The sequence below is a fragment of the Hirundo rustica genome, chromosome 3 (genome assembly GCF_015227805.2).
Source record: "Hirundo rustica isolate bHirRus1 chromosome 3, bHirRus1.pri.v3, whole genome shotgun sequence".
NCBI lineage: Eukaryota > Metazoa > Chordata > Aves > Passeriformes > Hirundinidae > Hirundo > Hirundo rustica.
In genome coordinates this window covers 115,636,319-115,656,297 of record NC_053452.1, presented here as the reverse complement: position 1 = coordinate 115,656,297, position 19,979 = coordinate 115,636,319, and the positions used below count along the sequence as shown (strand labels likewise).

Below are 19,979 nucleotides of genomic sequence, written 5' to 3'. Positions count from 1 at the left end.
CCAAACCAGTCCGGAATTCCACGATTCCACGGGATGGGAAGCCACCAGCAAAGAGGGAACCCCTGGGTGCAGGAATTGCTTTTCCAGAGGAAATCCTGAAGTTTGGGATAGCGGAAAAATTCCGTGCCTTTGGAAGGGGTTGGAACAGGAGGAGCTTTAAGGCCCCTGAAGGAGGGGAGGGAAGAATTCCCACCCCAAATCCTTCCCTCCCTACCCTCTTCCCAGCACAGGGACGAAACACTGGAAGGAAAAGCGGGATTTGCACGGGGAAAAGCTCCTCTCCAAATTTCAGGAAAACCCCCAAAATAGCTGGGAAAAGGGATCTCAGGAAGGAATTCCTGGCCGGGCTGGAATTCCCAGAGAATCCCCGGATGCCAAGGGAAGGCCGGGCCACGGCTCGGCTCAACCCGTGAGGCGCCGCGGGGAGGTCGGGAAGGGCTGGGATTTGAGGAATCCCGGCCGGGATTCCCTGGAATTTTTCTCCCTGCTGACCTGTTGGTGTCCCTGGCCACGTCCTCGTAGACGCTCTGGACGCCGATCTCCAGGCGGGTGCAGCCGTAGGAGAGCATGGAGCTGAGGTGCGGCCGCAGGCAGAAATCCGGCCGCGTCTCGATCGTGATCCCCACGCACTTGGTCAGGCTCCGCTCCGAGTACCTGAGGGGAGGAAGGAAAAACAAAACAAAAAAAATCCCGTCCCGGGTTAAAATCCGTGAGTTTTGGGGTCAAAGAGAGCTCGGGAGGAGTTTCTGGAGTCTCCCAGGTGAGGGGTTTTTTGAGGTTGAAAAAGGTTGAAGTTCCTGCGGGGTTTTGGTGGGATGGTGAAGGAAAATTGGTGTTAACGCAGGCTGGGTTGTATTAATTAACGAGGGTTGTAATTAGTCTGAGGGGTGTTTTGGAGATGCGCCACAAGAAATCCCAGAAAATCCCTTTGGGAGCGATCAGTTCCCGACCCGGCGGAAGGAATCCGACCAAACCCGAATTCGTCGCTCGGGATTTTTTTTTTTTTTTTTCTCCTTTTGTGCCCTTTATCACCGGAGGTCTAACGAAGACTAATTACTCCAGCTGGTAAAGAAAAAAAAAAATAAATAAAATAAAACAAAAAACCGCTCTCGATGACAAATGGGAAATCACTGCCCCGTGAGAGAGGGGGAAAAAAGGGAAAATAATAATAATAAAAAAAAATAAAGAACCCGAACCCAAGCTCACAAAAGGAAACCATCGATCCCCACCATCATCAGCGAGGAGAAAAATTCCTTTCCACGGGGGAAATCAATTCCCTGGAGCGTTTTTCCCCGAACTTTAAGGTGGTTTTGTAAAGAATTTACAGCGGGAAGAGGCTGAGACTCTTCTGGAACCCGCAGAGAGAAACCTGGACCAAGTCCCAGACCGGGATATTCCGGGGGACATCAGTCTCTTGAATGGCCCCAAACGATGATTTTTGGGGTGTTAACAGCAAATGCTGCTGGAAAAAGGGAGAGAGGGATGTCATTCCCAAACCTGCACGGCCAAATGGAAAGGATGACTAAGTTCAGCTCTTTATTAGGAGCCTGTAAAGATTCATCGTGCCGCTGCTGGAAATTTCCGAATGGGAATAAAGCTCTCAGCAGCAGCGTGGAAAACGATTTTTCCCCCCCCCGACACCTCTTCAAAAAAAAGAACCCCCGATCAAAATATTTTAAAAAAACCCAAACAGAACACCGAAAAAAATTTCCTCAGACTCATTAAAAAAATATGAACTCACTTCAAACTGTCCAAATCTATATAAAGACCGAGATATTTTGGGGACGGGCTGTCAAAAGAAGCATTTATTAAAAAATAAAATCACAAAAAAACCCCCCAAAAAACCCCCACAATTAAAAAACTACGAGAAAACATTTCCAAGTTTGTGGCTCACTAATCTGACAGCCCAACGGCACCAATTGTTTATCACGTCAGGGAGAACGCAGCCAAAAGTGTGATTCATTAGCAGCAGACTCCCAAACACCCACTTCGGAGGACGTGATTTGCAAAAATTAAATTAACAGCAAAAAAAAAAAATCTTCGGATAACTTGGGACAAAGGGAACCCGCTCCTATTGACGCCTAAAATCGAGGTGGGAACGGAGGGGAGATAAAAATAATTAAACCACCGTCGTTCGCGGAAGAAAGGGAGAGAAAATTGATTTTTTTTTTATTTTAAAAAAAATTTTTTTTTTGGCGTCTTTTCTCCGCTCGCGAACCCGAAAGGTTCGAGAGATTCAACCCGTTTGCAAAATGCAAAAAAGGAAAAGTCTGTCTCATTCAAAAGCCGCCACCGAAGGCAGGGATTTCATCGCTTCGGAAGCCAAACGCGAGAAATATCAGGAGTGGACAGGAATGAAAAGCTCCGGAGGATTTACATCACCGGCCGTTTCCTGGCGGGAATAATCGCCCGTAAAAGCTGAGCTGGGTATTATCACCCAGCACAAAGCTGCATTGAAACGCTAAATTACATTCGATATTTTATTCAAAAAGAAAAAAAAAAGAAATTATCGACCTGACGCTGTTTTATACTCCATTTCCACATTTGCCGGCGCCCAGGGGTGAGCTGTAAAACGGAGCCCGGGGAGCTCGGAAGGGCAGGGAACACTGGACGAGGGGCAAATCCTCAAATCCTAAATGTGGATTTACATCAGGACAGGCAGGGATTTAAGGGTTTTTGTTTTTTAACCAAATTGTGAGGATCCTTTTGTTTAAAGCACGGTTGGATCCAAGCAGGAGGAAAAAAAAAACCCCAAAATTACAGGAAAATTGATGTGCGCTTAGGAATGACACCTTCACCAACGGGAAAAGCTTTCGAATCCCAAAAATTCCCGAACGGCTTGGGTCGGAAGGGACCTTGAAGGTCATTTCAGACACCTTCCACCATCCCAGCTGGCACCAACCCGGCCTTGGACACTTCCAGGGATGAGGAAATTCCCTGAGAATTCCATCCCAGGGCCTCCCCACCCTGGCAGGGAGGAATATCCCAAATTCCCCTTTCCCAGTGGGAAGCCGTTCCTCCCACTCGTCCCTCTCCAGCTCTCCGGATGAGCCAAGAATCCAGCAAAATTCCCTCCAGGAACCTCCTAAATTTCATGTTGGAGGGATCAGGGAGTCAGATCCAAGGAGTTCTCTCTCCTGTCCGTCAATTATTCCCAAAAATCCCGGGAAGGTTTGGGTTGGAAGGGCCCTTAAAACCTCGTCCCGACCCCATATCCCGAACGCTGTCGGGTTGGAATTCTTGCATCATCCCCACCCCTGTTCTCCGCTCTCCTCCAGCTTTTCGCCACCAAAAAAAGCCGTCCGGCCCCGCGGCCGCGCCGTAACCGCGTCCAGCTGGGACATGATTTCCCTGTTCCCATTCAATTTCCCACTATTTATGCAGTCAGGGGTAATTTGGCGGCTGAATCATACAGAAAGCTCATGATTCTGTGACTTCAACCCGAAATACGGATTATTTTCTATTTTTTTTTTTCTTTTTTTTTCCCAGAGATTTCGGTGCTGCTCGGAATAGAATCCTGCCCCGTCCCTGGTTTGTTTTTTTCCCCCCACGCTGCCACAGCTCAGCACGGAAGGTGGATTTGTCCCTGATCTCCCAGCTCCGGGATGGATGGATGGATGCTGCCAGCGCTGAGAAATGAGGGTTTGAACGCAATTTTAAACACAAGCCCGGGGGCACAAACAGCAGAATCCCATTAGAAACCAGCGGGGTCAACGACAATCATTTCCCGCTTTGGAAATCCGTGGAATGGGCGAAGCCTTGTCCTGGGCTCTTTTTTTTTTTTTTTTTGGTGTCAGGCTCTGGGTCAAATCTCCAGAATTTTGGGGATGCTCCACGTTCCTGCCCGTCCCTGTGAGCTCAGGAAGGGGATCCGGGGGATTGATGGTGGCAACGGACACGGTGGATTTAAAAAGAACATTTTTAAAAACAGATCCGGCAGGGATCCCGTGGTTGCAGGAAGAGGGAATTGCCTCTTTCCAAGCAGGAAAATCTGGGGACACGGAAAGCTCCGAAGGGAGGGGACCTCAGGATACCCACACCCGAAAGGTGAAGAATTGATGAAGAAATGCTGATGGAAATTCAGTGCTTGGACGGAGAAAACCCGGAGAGATTCGATGGAGCCGAGCTGAGAGCTCCACCCACGACCATGGAATCGTGGAATTCCGGAATGGTTGGGATTCATGGACCTTCAATCCCATCCCGTTCCAACCCTGACACCTCCCAGGATCCCAGAGTGCTCCAACCTCTCCCTGGGCACTCCCAGGTTGATCCAGGGATTCTCTGGGAATTCCAGCCCGGCCAGGAATTCCTTCCTGAGATCCCTTTTCCCAGCTACATAGGGATTTTCCCGAAATTTGGAGAGGAGCTTTTCCCCGTGCAAATCCTGCTTTTCCCTCCGGTGTTTCATCCCTGTGCTGGGCAAAGGTCAGGGAGGGAAGGATTTGGGGTGGGAATTCTTCCCTCCCCTCCTTCAGGGGCCTTAAAGCTCCTCCTGTTCCAACCCCTTCCACAGGCATGGAATTTTTCCGCTATCCCAAACTTCAGGATTCCCCCTGGGAGAGCAATTCCTGCACCCAGGGGTTCCCTCTTCTCTGGTGGCTTCCCATCCCGTGGAATCGTGGAATTCCAGACTGGTTTGGGTGGGAAGGGACCTTCAATCCCATCCCATTCCAACCCCGACACCTCCCACCATCCCAGGGTGCTCCAGCCTTTCCTCAGATGCTCCCAGGGATTCTCTGGGAATTCCAGCCCAGCCCCTCCCCACTCTCCCAGCCAGGAATTCCTTTCCAAGATCCCAGCCCAAGCTCCACTCTCCCAGTGGGAATCCATTCCCTGTGTCCCATCCCTCCAGCCCTTTCCCAAATCCCAGCTCTCCTGGAGCCCCTCAAGGCTCGGGAAGCGGCTCCGAGGATTCCCTGGCCCCTTCTCCATCTGAACATTCCCAGCTCTCCCAGCCTGGCTCCACAGGAATTTTTCCCTTCTCTCGGAATATTCCTCCTCCTTCCCTGGAACCCAGAACTGTTTGGCATTCCTGACCGCGGCGCCGCCGAGGATCCCCCGGCACCATCCCGGGGAATAATCGGGAATGAAGACAAGGGAACGGCACGAGATGAGAGAGGGGCGATTTCAATAATGGGTGACCACCGAGGTTCATTACGCAAACGAGGCGGCTGCTAACGAAGATCCTCAGAAGCCACAAAAGCAGAGTCGGTGATTACAGAAATAAAGGCGAGACAATTAATTTTAATCTCCCGAGCGGATTTGCGGGGAACGCTGCTGCCGCGAAACAGACCCTCAGATCAGAACCTGCCTCTTAAATAAACTCATTTTTGAATTTTTTTTTTGGATCTAACAGGCAGCTACTCCTCCACCAGACACGGGGTCTGGAACGCTCCCTGCCTCGGAGGGAAAACGGCGCGGATCTGGCAGGGAGCAGCTCCGCTGACAAAGCCTCTCCGTTCAACTCTGCTCTCCAGACAAAAGCCTCGTCAGCTGAGAGACCTGAAGATCAAAGACTCAATTATTCACAGCCAGGCAGCTTCCCAAAATCCCAAAATCCGGGGATGGCCGGGAGCCAGGCGGCGCGCAGAGAACTCCGGCAGCAAAGGAGGTGGGCTCGCACGGAGAGGATCACACCTTGAAACCTCCCCTTTGGTTTACTCGTTTTGGAGAAGCAGAGAACAGAAAAAAGCTCCCCCCCCTAAAAAAAAAAAGAGCAGGAAGAGGTGCAGGAAGCAGCAGAAGCTGCAGGAAGAAGAGGCTCAAAGGGCGAAGAGAAGCGATTGCCAGGAAACGTTGAGGAAAGAAGGATCTAAATGTGATAAATGTCCTAAAGTTAATTCGTGTTAAAAGACATAAGAGGTGCAGGAAGCAGCAGAAGCTGCAGGAAGAAGAGGCTCAAAGGGCGAAGAGAAGCGATCGCCAGGAAACGTTTAGGAAAGAAGGATCTAAATGTGATAAATGTCCTAAAGTTAATTCGTGTTAAAAGATATAAGATGTAATTCACCCCCTATAAATATAAGTTTTATTTCTAATCAAGTATACTAAGGGTTGACTGAGACGAAAGCTGCACAGAGAGGGGTACAAGGAATTTCTTTTGCCAGAAATTACACAGGAGGGACACAAGAAACTATGCTAAGAATTACAGGAAAGGGACACGAGGACACCTCTGCCGGGAATCGTTAAAAGGAAAACAAAGACAACGGAAAAGGGAGATGGAGAACCCGGAGAACCAAATGATCACATCAGATCGATATCTCATCCGTCTCCTCCCGACATTAACATCTCTGCACAGCACCTGGACACAACCATCAAGGACACTGTCTTCCTGGGTGAATCCATTCAAAACACCAGAACCCGAACATGAATATCTAATGAGGCTGCCTCGGAAGAGGGAACCTCGGAGTCCCGAGTTTCTCTCAGCGATCCCGTGTATAAAAAGAGACGGCTCCAAGCCAGAAATGTGAACTTGGGGGGTGACACACTGACCGAGTGTGTTACCGCGTTCACCCAGCGCCGATCCCGGGCTCGACGCTGTCCCTTTTAATTGTGGCTTTCAGAGACTGTCACTCTGTCTCTCAATAAAATTCTAAAATTTCGATTTATACAATTTGGTCTATCGTATTTATTACATAAACCAACTCATCCATCCCAAAAAAACTGCCTGCAGGACATTCCAGCCCTGCTCCATCCCTGGAAGTGGCCAAGGCCAGGCTGGGTTTCCACCTGCTCCAGTGGGAGCTGTCCCTGCCCATGGCAGGGGCTGTAAGGTCCCTTCCCGCCCAAACCACTCCATAATTTTGTGATCCCCGAAGGCGGAGATGGAATAAATTACGCGAACGTTCGTATTGCTGCTGCTGGTGACGGATTGGATTGCGACTCCCGTAAAAAAGCGCTGCTCCAAACCCAAACCCAGCACGGCGAGCGGTCGCAGCCAGGCAGGGGAAGGCGCCGCTGGCTCATCCACCCTCGGCCTGTCCCGGAAAAACTCCCGACGGAAACAAACCAGCAAACGCCTGCCAACTTGGAATCACAGAATTATTTCAGATTGAAAAGAGCCCCGGGATCACGGAGTCCGGCCGTCCCCCAGCACTGATCCGTGTCCCCCAGTGCCACATCCGCAGGGATTTTAAATCGCTCCGGGGATGGGGACTCCACCCCTGCCCTGGGCAGCTGTGTCAGGGATGGACAGCGCTTCCAGGCAGGAATTGCTCCCAATATCCAACCTGAACCTGGCCCTGGTGCAGCCTGAGGCCGTTTCCTCTCGTCCTGTCCCTGTTCCCTGGGAGAAATCCCGATCCCACCTGGCTGCCCCCTCCTGTCAGGGAATTCCAGAGAGGAAAATTCCCTCTGGAGCCTCCTCTTCTCCAGGCTGAGCCCCTTTCCCAGCTCCCTCAGCTGCTCCAAACACTTCCCTGGACACGCTTCAGCCCCTCCATGTCCTTCTGGGAGGACAGAAGTGTCCTTGGAAAAGACCTTTCAGAGTCTTGTGGAAAGATTGGAACGTCTGGAGGGTTGGGTGAGAAAAATCAAGAATTTTAATCAGTGACCGAGGGAGTCCTGGGCCAGGAAAAGTTCCTGGTCTGAACTTGGGGAAGAGCAAGGATTGGGAACATCCAGCACCTCAAAGAGATTTAACACGTCCTAAATGAACCCCTTCTGGTGCCCCGGGCCGGCAGCAGCACAGGCCTGGGTGTCACACGCTGCTCAGTGACTTCTGCAATTGCAGAATTAAGTCCAAAAACGACCCCACGGGTTTCTGAAGAGGAACCTGCCCCCATAACCCACGAGGATCTCACGTCGCACATCCTCGGCCGTTACTTAAATCACCTCCTGGACCTTCATCTTCAGCAGCTCTGCTTTGTCACAGGGCGGTCTGTGACACAGAGCCAGCAAGAATTCACTCAGCATCCGCCATTCCCCGCGAATAAACCCAGAACCGGGAATGTTCTGACAAAGCAGGCGGCGTCTGGCTCGGCTGACGCGTTTCAAAAGCCGCAGGTTTGACGATTGCCCAGAGCAGGCGTTTCGGAAAGCTCAACCGCCAATTTTTTGACTTTATGCTGCTCCCTTTTTATTACAACATTTTTATTACAACGTTTCAGCGCTTTCTTTATCACCAGCACCAGGACTATGACAGAGCAGTTCCGTTTCTTAGCAGCATCAGCTTCCCGAGGTTCAAGCTTTCAAATCCTGAAAAAAAGTTACTAAAAATTCGCCCATTTATTGGCTAGAACACTCATTCCAATTTTGATAAGGTAACAGTATCTATGCCTGCTGAAAGAGGAGGGAGAACAACTTTTTTTCTCCATGAGATGCCACAACAGATAATTCTGCTGCCTCCTGCTGTGTCATTAGGTTCAAAAGCCACAACGGGATCCTTTCTGAGGTAAAAACTCTAAAACACACCCATTTTCTCCTCTTCCTCAGTATTTTTACCACATTTTAAACCTCAAGGAATGGCTTTGCCACCCAAAATTCCACTGAAAAAATGGCAGAGCAGGAGCACAAGAGGCTCAGTTATGAGGCACTTCAGGCCTAAACCATTATGAGGTAAAAACCCTAAAACAAATCCCTTTTCTCCTCTTTCTCAGTATTTTTAATACATTTTAACCCCAAGGAATGGCTCTGCCACCCAAAAACCCTCCCAAGAAGAAAAGACACAGCACAAGCAGAAGTGGCTCAGTTATGAGGCACCTCAGGCCTAATCCATTCTGAGCCAAAAACTCTAAAACACACCCACTCTGTGCTCTTTCTCAGTATTTTTACCACATTTTCACCCCCAGGAACGGCTCTGCCACCCAAAATCCATCCCAGGAAGAAAAGGCACAGCACAAGCACAAGTGGCTCAGTTATCAGGCACTTCAGGCTTAATCCATTCTGAGGTAAACATTCTAAAACACACCCATTTTCTGCTCTTTCTCAGTATTTTTACCACATTTTTAACCCCAAGGAATGGCTCTGCCACCCAAAGATCCTCTGGGAAAGGCACAGCAGAAGTGGCTCAGTTATGAGACACCTCAGGCCTAATCCATTCTGAGCTAAAAACCCTAAAACACACCAGTTATTTCCTCTTGCTCAATGTTTTTATCCCATTTTAACACCCGAGTAATGGCTCTGACACCCGAAATCCCTCCCAGAAAGAAAAGGCGCAGTGTGAGCAGAAATGGCTCAGTTGTGAGACACTTCAGGCCTAGTCCATTCTGAGGTAAAAACCCTAAAACACACCAGTTATTTTCTCTTGCTCAATGTTTTGATCCCATTTTAACACCTGAGTAATGGCTCTGACACCCGAAATCCCTCCCAGAAAGAAAAGGCGCAGTGTGAGCAGAAATGGCTCAGTTGTGAGACACTTCAGGCCTAGTCCATTCTGAGGTAAAAACACTAAAACACACCCATGTCCTTCTTTCTTCATGTTTTTACCATGGTTTAATCCCAAGGAATGGCTCAACCAGCCAAAAACCCTCCGAAAAAAAGGCACAGCAGGAGCAGAAGTGGCTCAGTTATGAGGCACTTCAGGCCTAATCCATTCTGAGGTAAAAACTTGAAAAAACACCCATTTTCTCCTCTTTCTCAGTTTTTTTACCACATTTTTAACCCCAAGGAATGGCTCTGCCACCCAAAAACCCTCCCAAGAACAAAAGGCACAGCACAAGCACAAGAGGCTCAGTTATGAGACACTTCAGGTCTAAACCATTCTGAGGTAAAAACACTAAAGCACACCCATGTCCGTCTTTACCATGTTTTAACCCCAAGGAATGGCTCTACCAGCCAAAAACCCTCCTAGAAAGAAAAGGCACAGCATGGGCAGAAGTGGCTCAGTTATGAGACACTTTGGGTCTGATCCATCCTGACTTAAAGCCCTAAAACACACTCATTCTCTCTCTTTTTTCATGTCTTTACGAAGTTTTAACCCCAAGGAATGGCTCTGCCACCCAAAAAACCTCCCAAGAAGAAAAGGCACAGCACAAGCAGAAGCGCTCAGTAATGAGGCACCTCAGGCCTAATCCATTCTGAGGTAAAAACACTAGAAGACACCAGTTTTCTATTCCTTCCCAAAGTTTTTGCCGTATTTTAATCTCAAGGAATGGCTCTGACACCCAAAATCCCTCCCAGAAAGAAAAGGCACAGTGTGAGCAGAAATGGCTCAGTTATGAGACACTTCAGGCCTAGTCCATTCTGAGGTAAAAACTCGAAAAAACACCCATTTTCTGCTCTTTCTCAGTATTTTTACCTCATTTTAACCCCAAGGAATGGCTCTGCCACCCAAAAACCCTCCCAAGAACAAAAGGCACAGCACAAGCACAAGTGGCTCAGTTATGAGACACTTCAGGTCTAAACCATTCTGAGGTAAAAACACTAAAGCACACCCATGTCCGTCTTTCTTAATGTTTTTACCATGTTTTAACCCCAAGGAATGGCTCTGCCAGCCAAAAACCCTCCTAGAAAGAAAAGGCACAGCATGAGCAGAAGTGGCTCAGTTATGAGACACTTTGGGTCTGATCCATTCTGAGTTAAAGACCTAAAACACACCCATTTTCTCTCTTTTTTCATGTCTTTACGAAGTTTTAACCCCAAGGAATGGCTCTGCCACCCGAGATTCCACTGAAAAAATGGCACAGCAGGAGCAAAAGAGGCTCAGTTATCAGGCACTTCAGGCCTAATCCATTCTGAGGTAAAAACTCGAAAAAACACCAGTTTTCTATTCTTTCCCAAAGTTTTTACCACATTTTAACCCCAAGGAATGGCTCTGCCACCCAAAAAACCTCCCAAGAAGAAAAGGCACAGCACAAGCAGAAGCGCTCAGTAATGAGGCACCTCAGGCCTAATCCATTCTGAGGTAAAAACACTAAAAAACACCAGTTTTCTATTCTTTCCCAAAGTTTTTGCCGTATTTTAATCTCAAGGAATGGCTCTGACACCCAAAATCCCTCCCAGAAAGAAAAAGCACAGTGTGAGCAGAAATGGCTCAGTTATGAGACACTTCAGGCCTAGTCCATTCTGAGGTAAAAACACTAAAACACACCCATGTCCTTCCTTCTTCATGTTTTTACCATGGTTTAATCCCAAGGAATGGCTCTACCAGCCAAAAACCCTCTGAAAAAAACGGCACAGCATGAACAGAAGTGGCTCAGCTATGAGACACTTCAGGCCTAATCCATTCTGAGGTAAAAACTCAAAAAAACACCCATTTTCTGCTCTTTCTCAGTATTTTTACCACATTTTTAACCGCAAGGAATGGCTCTGCCACCCAAAAACCCTCCCAAGAACAAAAGGCACAGCACAAGCACGAGTGGCTCAGTTATGAGACACTTCAGGCCTAATCCATCAGGAGTTAAAACCCTAAAACACACTCATTTTCTCTCTTTTTTCATGTCTTTACCACATTTTAACCCCAAGGAATGGCTCTGCCACCCAAAATCCATCCCAAGAAGAAAAGGCACAGCACAAGCACAAGTGTCTCAGTTATGAGACACCTCAGGCCTACTCCATTCTGAGGTAAAAACCCTAAAACACACCAGTTATTTTCTCTTGCTCAATGTTTTTATCCCATTTTAACACCCGAGTAATGGCTCTGACACCCGAAATCCCTCCCAGAAAGAAAAGGCGCAGTGTGAGCAGAAATGGCTCAGTTATGAGACACTTCAGGCCTAGTCCATTCTGAGGTAAAAACACTAAAACACACCCATGTCCTTCTTTCTTCATGTTTTTACTATGGTTTAACCCTAAGGAATGGCTCTACCAGCCAAAAACCCTCCAAAAAAAATGGCACAGCATGAACAGAAGTGGCTCAGTTATGAAGCACTTCAGGCCTAATCCATTCTGAGGTAAAAACTCGAAAAAACACCCATTTTCTCCTCTTTCTCAGTTTTTTACCACATTTTTAACCGCAAGGAATGGCTCTGCCACCCAAAAAACCTCCCAAGAAGAAAAGGCACAGCACAAGCAGAAGCGCTCAGTAATGAGGCACCTCAGGCCTAATCCATTCTGAGCTAAAAACACTAAAAAACACCAGTTTTCTATTCTTTCCCAAAGTTTTTGCCGTATTTTAATCTCAAGGAATGGCTCTGCCACCCGAAATCCCTCCCAGAAAGAAAAGGCACAGCGTGAGCAGAAATGGCTCAGTTGTGAGACACTTCAGGCCTAGTCCATTCTGAGGTAAAAACACTAAAACACACCCATGTCCTTCTTTCTCCATGTCTTTACCATGGTTTAATCCCAAGGAATGGCTCCACCAGCCAAAAACCCTCCGAAAAAAACGGCACAGCATGAACAGAAGTGGCTCAGCTATGAGACACTTCAGGCCTAATCCATTCTGAGGTAAAACCTCGAAAAAACACCCATTTTCTCCTCTTTCTCAGTTTTTTTACCACATTTTTAACCGCAGGGAATGGCTCTGCCACACGAAATCCCTCCCAGAAAGAAAAGGCACAGCGTGAGCAGAAATGGCTCAGCTGTGAGACACTTCAGGCCTAGTCCATTCTGAGGTAAAAACACTAAAACACACCCATGTCCTTCCTTCATGTCTTTACCATGGTTTAATCCCAAGGAATGGCTCTACCAGCCAAAAACCCTCCGAAAAAAACGGCACAGCAGGAGCAGAAGTGGCTCAGTTATGAAGCACTTCAGGCCTAATCCATTCTGAGGTAAAAACTTGAAAAAACACCCATTTTCTCCTCTTTCTCAGTTTTTTTACCACATTTTTAACCGCAAGGAAGGGCTCTGCCACCCAAAATCCATCCCAAGAAGAAAAGGCACAGCATGAGCAGAAGTGGCTCAGTTATGAGACACCTCAGGCCTACTACATTTTGAGGTAAAAACCCTGAAACACACCAGTTATTTTCTCTTGCTCAATGTTTTTATCCCATTTTAACACCCGAGTAATGGCTCTGACACCGGAAATCCCTTCCGAGAAGAAAAGGCACAGCAGGAGCAGAAATGGCTCAGTTGTGAGACACTTCAGGCCTAATCCATTCGAAGGCAAAAACCCTAAACCACACCCATTTTCTGCTCTTTATCATTATTTTTACCACATTTTAACCCCCAGGAATGGCTCTGCCACCCAAAATCCCTCTGAGAAAACGGCACAGCATGAGCAGAAGTGGTTCAGTTATGAGACACTTCGTGTCTGATCCATTCTGAGTTAAAAACTCTAAAAAAACCACCCATTTTCTCTCTTTTTTCAGGTCTTTACCAAGTTTTAACCCCAAGGAATGGCTCTGGCAACCAAAATCCCTCTGGGAAAATGGCACAGCACAAGCAGAAGTGGCTCAGTTATGAGACACTTCAGGCCTAATCCATTCTGAGGTAAAAACTCGAAAAACCACCAATTTTCTGCTCTTTATCATTATTTTTACCATATTTTAACCCCAAGGAATGGCTCTGGCACCCAAAATCCATCCCAAGAAGAAAATGCACAGCAGGAGCAGAAGTGGCTCAGTTATGAGGCACCTCAGGCCTAATCCATTCTGAGCTAAAAACCCTAAAACACACCCGTTTTCTGCTCTTTATCATTATTTTTACCACATTTTAACCCCTAGGAATGGCTCTGCCACCCAAAATCCCTCTGAGAAAACGGCACAGCACGAGCACAAGTGGCTGAGTTAAGAGACACTTTTGGTCTAATCCATTCTGAGCTAAAAATTTTAAAAACATACCCTTTTTCTCCTCTTCCTCAGTATTTTTACCACATTTTAACCCCCAAGGAATGACTCTGCCACCCAAAAACCCTCCCAAAAAGAAAAGGCACAGCAGAAGTGGCTGAGTTAAGACACACTTCAGGCCTAATCCATTCTGAGCTAAAAACCCTAAAACACACCCGTTTTCTGCTCTTTCTCAGTATTTTTACCACATTTTAACCCCCAGGAACGGCTCTGCCACCCAAAATCCATCTGGGAAAACGGCACAGCAGGAGCAGAAATGGCTCAGCTATGAGACACTTTAGGCCTAATCCACGGAGAGATAAAAACTCGAAAGCCCACCCATTTTCTGCTCTTTATCATTATTTTTACCACATTTTAGCTCCAAGGAAGGGCTCTGCCACCCAAAATCCATCCCAAGAAGAAAATGCACAGCACGAGCAGCAGTGGCTCAGTTAAGAGACACTTCAGGCCTAATCCATTCTGAGCTAAAAACCCTAAAACACACCCGTTTTCTGCTCTTTCTCAGTATTTTTACCACATTTTAACCCCCAGGAACGGCTCTGCCACCCAAAATCCCTCTGAGAAAACGGCCCAGCACGAGCACAAGTGGCTGAGCTAAGAGACACTTCAGGCCTAATCCAAGCAGGACTGTTTGCATGGACTAATTAACCGCCTGGCTGTAACGAGGAGCAGGAACGGAGGCTGCCAGAGAGGGAAGAGAGGTTCGGTTTATTTTTATTTCCCTCACAGCTTCCATCAAGGACCTCAGGGCAAGGTCTGGAGGGATCCTGCCACTCCTGACAAGCGGGCCGGAGCCGCGCTCCGCTCCCGCCACGCTGGCCCGATAAATGCGTAATTATCCCAAAAGCCATAATCACTGCCTGCTCTCAGAGACATCCAAGCAGGTCCTGAAAGCTCTGTCTTAGCTCAGGAAGCAAAACAAAACGCACACACACGAAAAAAAAAAAGGACATCGAACAGAAAAACCCTGACAAGACCTTCGCACGCCGCTGGGTTTTTCGAGCCTGCGGTGTTTTCTGAGCTCCCATCCATCAAGTTCACGGCAACGGCAATTCAAAGAACTTTCTTTTTTTTTTTTTTCTTTTTTTTTCTTTTTTTTCAGCAACAAATTATCAGCCAGCTGTAACTGCAAGCACCAGGATGAATTAACATATGCTGGAGTGAAATATTTCCAGCAAGGAAAACGCGCGGCTGGAACGGGAGCCGAGTTGCGACGTCTTTTTTTTTTTTTTAACCACCCCCATTAAAAAATAAATGTTTAGAGGGGGGAAAAAAAAAACAACGAAACAAGGCTAATTTAGGCAAAACAGTGCTTATCTCCTCCTCCCTTATGCTTTTCCCAGCGAGCAGAGCCAAATTACAGTTTGGAAATTACGGCTTCACGTTCCTCCCAGCAGAGAAGCAGCAACACGAGGTCCCAGATTCCCGACGCTGAAATTTAGGGAGACCTGAGCCTGGGATTGGACTCCCCGATGTTTTCAGTGGTTGTGTCGTCTTCGGGATCAGGCAGTTCCCACTGGATATTTTTCCCAAGGAGTTTGGTCGCTCTCAGCCCAACCACGGCCTGCACAAGGAAATTATTCCTTCGGATTTAATTCCCATTTCACCTCGGTGCGCCAGAGAAAAATCAACATTTATCCTTCTTTACTCTTCTCTGTGCCACTCAGGACCTCGTAAATCTCTGTTATATCTCTCTCAAATATCTTTTCCCTGCTTCCACAACATCGTTTTCCTCCCCCCTGGTTTCTAAAGGGAAGAAATGAGCAAGGTTCATGCTGTGAACGAGGCGGCTCCACGACACCATTTCCCAGTTTCCTCTTTATTCCCACCCCTGTAATTCCTCACACTGAGCTGGTTTCTTAACTAATACCAAGCACCAGGGCTCTGTTTCTCGCAGTCACCAACCAAAACTTTAAAATCTTTTTCCCGAGCGGCGTCAGCCGACTCGGAGATCGTTGTTCTGTAGTAAAAACGGGAGAAATTCTCTCTTACAAACAGTGCTTTCTATCTAAACTGATTTTTCTCCTGCCCTTTCACAACAGGTCAAAACAACCCGTCGCAGCCCGGGGACACCCCTAATGACCTCCCTCCGCCGTGTTAATTGATCATTTAATCCATCCCTTAACACCTTTCGGTAATTTCTGCACGCAAAACCTCCACTCTTATTCCCCGCAAAACGCGGAGAAGGCTTTTTAGAAATCCAGGCAGAGTTACAGAGATTTGTCAAAGGCTTCAGAGAAAGCGACAACCCGAATGCGTTGTTGAAAGCATTTCTGGTAGCCAGAGGGCAGGAATTCATCTGCCACGCGACGGGAACGAGCTCTGCGGAAACAAGAACCGCTCTGTACTCGATCTACGTGAGGAAGGAGGCGCTCTGGGCTTTTGGCAGCCGAAGAAAACAAAATCTTGCCCTGATAAATACAGCCGAGGCCCGAGACATCAGCAAAAGGCGTTTGGCAATGTGTCTGGAAGAGGAAAACACACAAAGCGCTTGTAAAACGTCCCACATTCGATTTATCAGGTGAGGAGGGCCGGCGCTGCGCTCCACCGCGAGCCAGGGAGTTTAGATCTCGGATTAAAATGTGAATGTCACTTAAAAAAAACCAAAACAATTCATCTTAGATATGGCAAATCGTATCATGGGAAAGCTGATCACACCAGCTTGGGTTTCCTGCAGCCAGGACAAAGAGATCACGGATGAAACCATGGGGTAGTTTCAGTCAGACGCCCCAAAGCTCCTGTCCTTGCTCCCGGGATGCTCCCACAGATTTCCCATCTCCTTTAATTCCCACTGACAGCACTCGGCAATGACATCCAGAGAAAAGAGGCCACAAAAGTCATCCTGAAGGATGGGACAAAGCCACGAAAGAAAGGAAGGAAAGGTTCAGAGCACCAAAGTTTGAGAGCCTCGTGAAGATCCAGGCCTGCTACAGACGAGGAGGAGATTTCCTCCAGCCAACCTCCAGCTCCTCCCCGATCCATAATCACAAAACTGGGAATTTATGAAGCTTGGAAAAGCCCTTTAAGCGCATCCAGCGCTGCCAAGTCCAGCACCCACCCCTGTCCCAAGCACTTCTGAACCGATTTCTTTTTAAAAGTAATGACCAGCCCCACCAGGCTACCAAACCCACGGCGAACTGGGGAAAAAAAAATATCTCATTTGTGAGGGGTAATAACCCCAACCAGGATGATCTTCCAAACCCTTTTTTCTTAAATTTTTTTTGGCTCGTGATGCAGAAGCAAAAGCTGGGAACAAAGCGATGCCCAGCACAAAGAGAGAAAATTGGAGATGCTTTTGGAGCCCTGGTGTTCGAGAAAGAACCAAATGCGCTTCTCAGGAACGATCTGGGGATTTCGCAGAATCGCACAATCACAGAGAGGTTTGGGTCGGAAGGGACCTCAAAGATCATCCTGCCACGGGCAGCGACACCTTCCACTCGCCCAGGCTGCTCCAAGTCCTGTCCAACCTGGCCTGGAAGACTTTCAGGGATGAGGCAGCCACGGTTTCTGTGGGGAAACGGCGCCAGGGCCTCCCTGCTGTGGGGGAAGAGCAATCCAAGGAGTAATTTCTGTGCAGTAATCCAGGATAAACACTCCCGAGTGTCTCTTTGCTTTAAGCATCTCCTTCCAGGGAGTGAAAAGCGGGAGGTTTGGGCAGCGTTTAGTCAATGTTTCGTTCTGCTCTCGGCTTTGCCAGCTCTTCACCACACTGACCCCAGAGCTCTCTCAGCCTGCACGGCCACAAAAAAACCCCCCAAAACCTGAAAAAAGCCCAGTGGAAAACTTCCATGAGGAGATGCCCAAGATTGGTCCTTGATTTTTCTCATCTTTGCCGTGCAATTACTTCAGGAGCGACTTGAAAGAAAAACCATTCCGCCGCCTGTTGCCGAATCGATACGATCAACCATTAGGTCATAATTATAAAGACAAGTTTCCCAGGGAAGAGTCAATACCGAGATGCAGGCGTGGGCTAACAAAGGATGCAGGAAGCATAAAAAAAAAGAAAAGAAAGAAAGAAAAAAAAAAATTCCTTACATCTAAAATTACAGAAGAAACGACACGACAGCCTCTTTTTATTAAATCCGCCCTGAAATTCGAGTTTTTTTTCTTGCTGCGCTTGACGGGAGAGACGGCGCTGGGTGAGAGTGACACGGGCTCTCAACAAACCCAGCTCCCATTTCAGCTCACTGCGGCCCGAGGAAAGCCGCACATCCTTAGGAACAACCACTTCTGGGCTGTTCCTGAGGAAAAACACCGCAAACTCAACGCCCTACAGGTGCTGCTGCAGGAATAAAGTGCCCAGGCCAGCCCTTGGATTTTTAGTTTCTTTATCCACCTCTCAAACGAGATTGAGCTCGTCCCCATCTGACTCCGCCAGGGAAGACATTTAGCTGGAGGAAGGAAAACAGCTCGATTGCTGCTTTGAGGAAACGAAGGAATTGCATCCATAAAATCATAAAGAGAGCTAATAAAAAGCAGCCATCAGCCAGAAGTGCCAGCGGAGAGCCGCGGTTCAGCTCATCTTGGTCTCTTGCCAAAGCAAGTCCCTCACCTATAAAGCTGCGATAGGATCGCGCTCAGAAAAGTGGAAAATGTGAAAATCCTCGTTTTCCTCACAAAAAAACCGCTCCTGGGTTTGCTGCAGCAGCTCCAGGAACTCCTGGTGCCTCCGCCCCAGCTCCCTGCGCTCCCTCCTGTAGCTCCTCCAAGGTGCCCACGGCTCCTCCTCCACGGCACGGGGTTGGAACGAGAGCCTTAAAACCCCGGCCAAGCCGATTTTATGCCTTCGCTCAACTTTTAATGGGCGTTGAGTCATTGTTTGGAAAATGATTTCAGCATTTAGCTGCTGCAGTCGCTCGAAACCGCATCATCCTCGGGCGCAGCCATCCCTCACAGCTCCAGGGACGATGCGCTGTCCCAAGGAGCAACTTCCCGGGAGGGGCTGAGGTGAAATATTGGCTAAAACCCCCCTCCAACGGCACAGCCTGGATTTTAATCAGCAGTGCACGGGGAGGAGACAGCCAAAGGTGAGCAGCCACCCTGTGCCTTCCCAGAGGTGGGGAAAAGCGGAGATCGAGGGTGTTGGGCTTCTCCTGCCGAGGAACAAGGGACAGGATGAGAGGGAACGGGCTCGAGTTGTGCCAGGGGCGGTTTAGGTCGGGTATTAGGGATAATTTCATCCCTAGAAGGGTTGGAACAAGCTGCCCGGGGCAGTGGTGGAGTCACCATGCCTGGAAGTGCTCAGAAACACGGATGTGGAGCTCGGGGACGCGGTTTAGTGCTGCTGGTTGGTGGCCGGACCTCGATGACCTTAAAGGTCCTTTCTAAACGTAATTACTCCATGATTCCACGATCTGAAAGAGAGAACGGAACCAAACGCCGGAAGACACAGGAGTATCTCCCATAAAGCGCGGATTGGCAGGAGCTCAAGGAGCCAGAAACGGGAGGTGGAGGTGGAAACTCCTCCTGTCCCACCCGGGAGGGAGCCGAGGCTCTTGGGGTGGGATCCTCTCACGGCTCGTGGCTGTCACAGCGGGAGCTGGATCCCTCCCCGCTGATTTCACCCCTGTCAGGGCTCATCAGGCACGCAGGAACAGCTGAGCTGAGCTCTGAGCCCGCCAGCTGAACCCACAGCTCACCCCAGAGCCGCCAGAGGAAAAAAAAAGGGGAGGTTAATTTTACCCAAGGAAGAGATTCCCGCTAATTCCTGAGTTTTCAGAGCGGCGCGCAAACCGTCTCCGGAGACGAGGCGGGCAAAGGTGGCGCCGAGAAGAGTTAAAAAAACGAGGTCGTGGCACAACCCAAGGCCCTGCCAGAGGGTGAGCAAATCCAGGCTGCACAAACAGCCGCCCTCAGCTCTGCATTCCCAGCTTTTGAGCATCCAGCTTCCCGAACTTCTGAGCCATGGGAAGCGCCGGCTCCCGGGGCACCCGTTGCCGCCACGCGTATTTCAAAGCAAACAGCCCCTGCTCTGCCTGGCACAGCGCTCCCCAAACCCCTGCTCGACACCCTCCTGGAGAAGTATGAAAATTAAGCTGCCTTTTTTTTTTTTTTTTCTTTTTTTTTTTTCTTTTTTTTTCCCCCCGTTCCGCGCCGATTGCGCCCACCATGTCACCAGAAAATGAGTTTTCTTTCAAATTAATTTAGCGCCGCTGAAAAGGCGGCGGCTCTGGGTTTACAGCGCCAATGAGGCGAGCAAGAGCGCAGCTGAGGGAACCATAAACCGCATCTCCCTATTTCACCAGCTCATTTTCATCCGGGCTGCAAAGCCATCTCTGCCGAAAGTGAGGGGGGGGGCGGAAAAAAAGGGGAGCG

General features: G+C 48.6%; 1 protein-coding gene across 1 annotated transcript in view; it reads right to left on the bottom strand.

Annotated features, from left to right (window-relative positions):
• ELP3 (elongator acetyltransferase complex subunit 3) overlaps positions 1-19,979 on the bottom strand; it is a 105,280-nt gene that overhangs the window by 52,065 nt on the left and 33,236 nt on the right. The window contains exon 8 of the mRNA XM_040058186.1: positions 493-654. Coding sequence (XP_039914120.1) covers positions 493-654 — 162 coding nt within the window. The remainder of the gene's footprint in view (positions 1-492; positions 655-19,979) is intronic.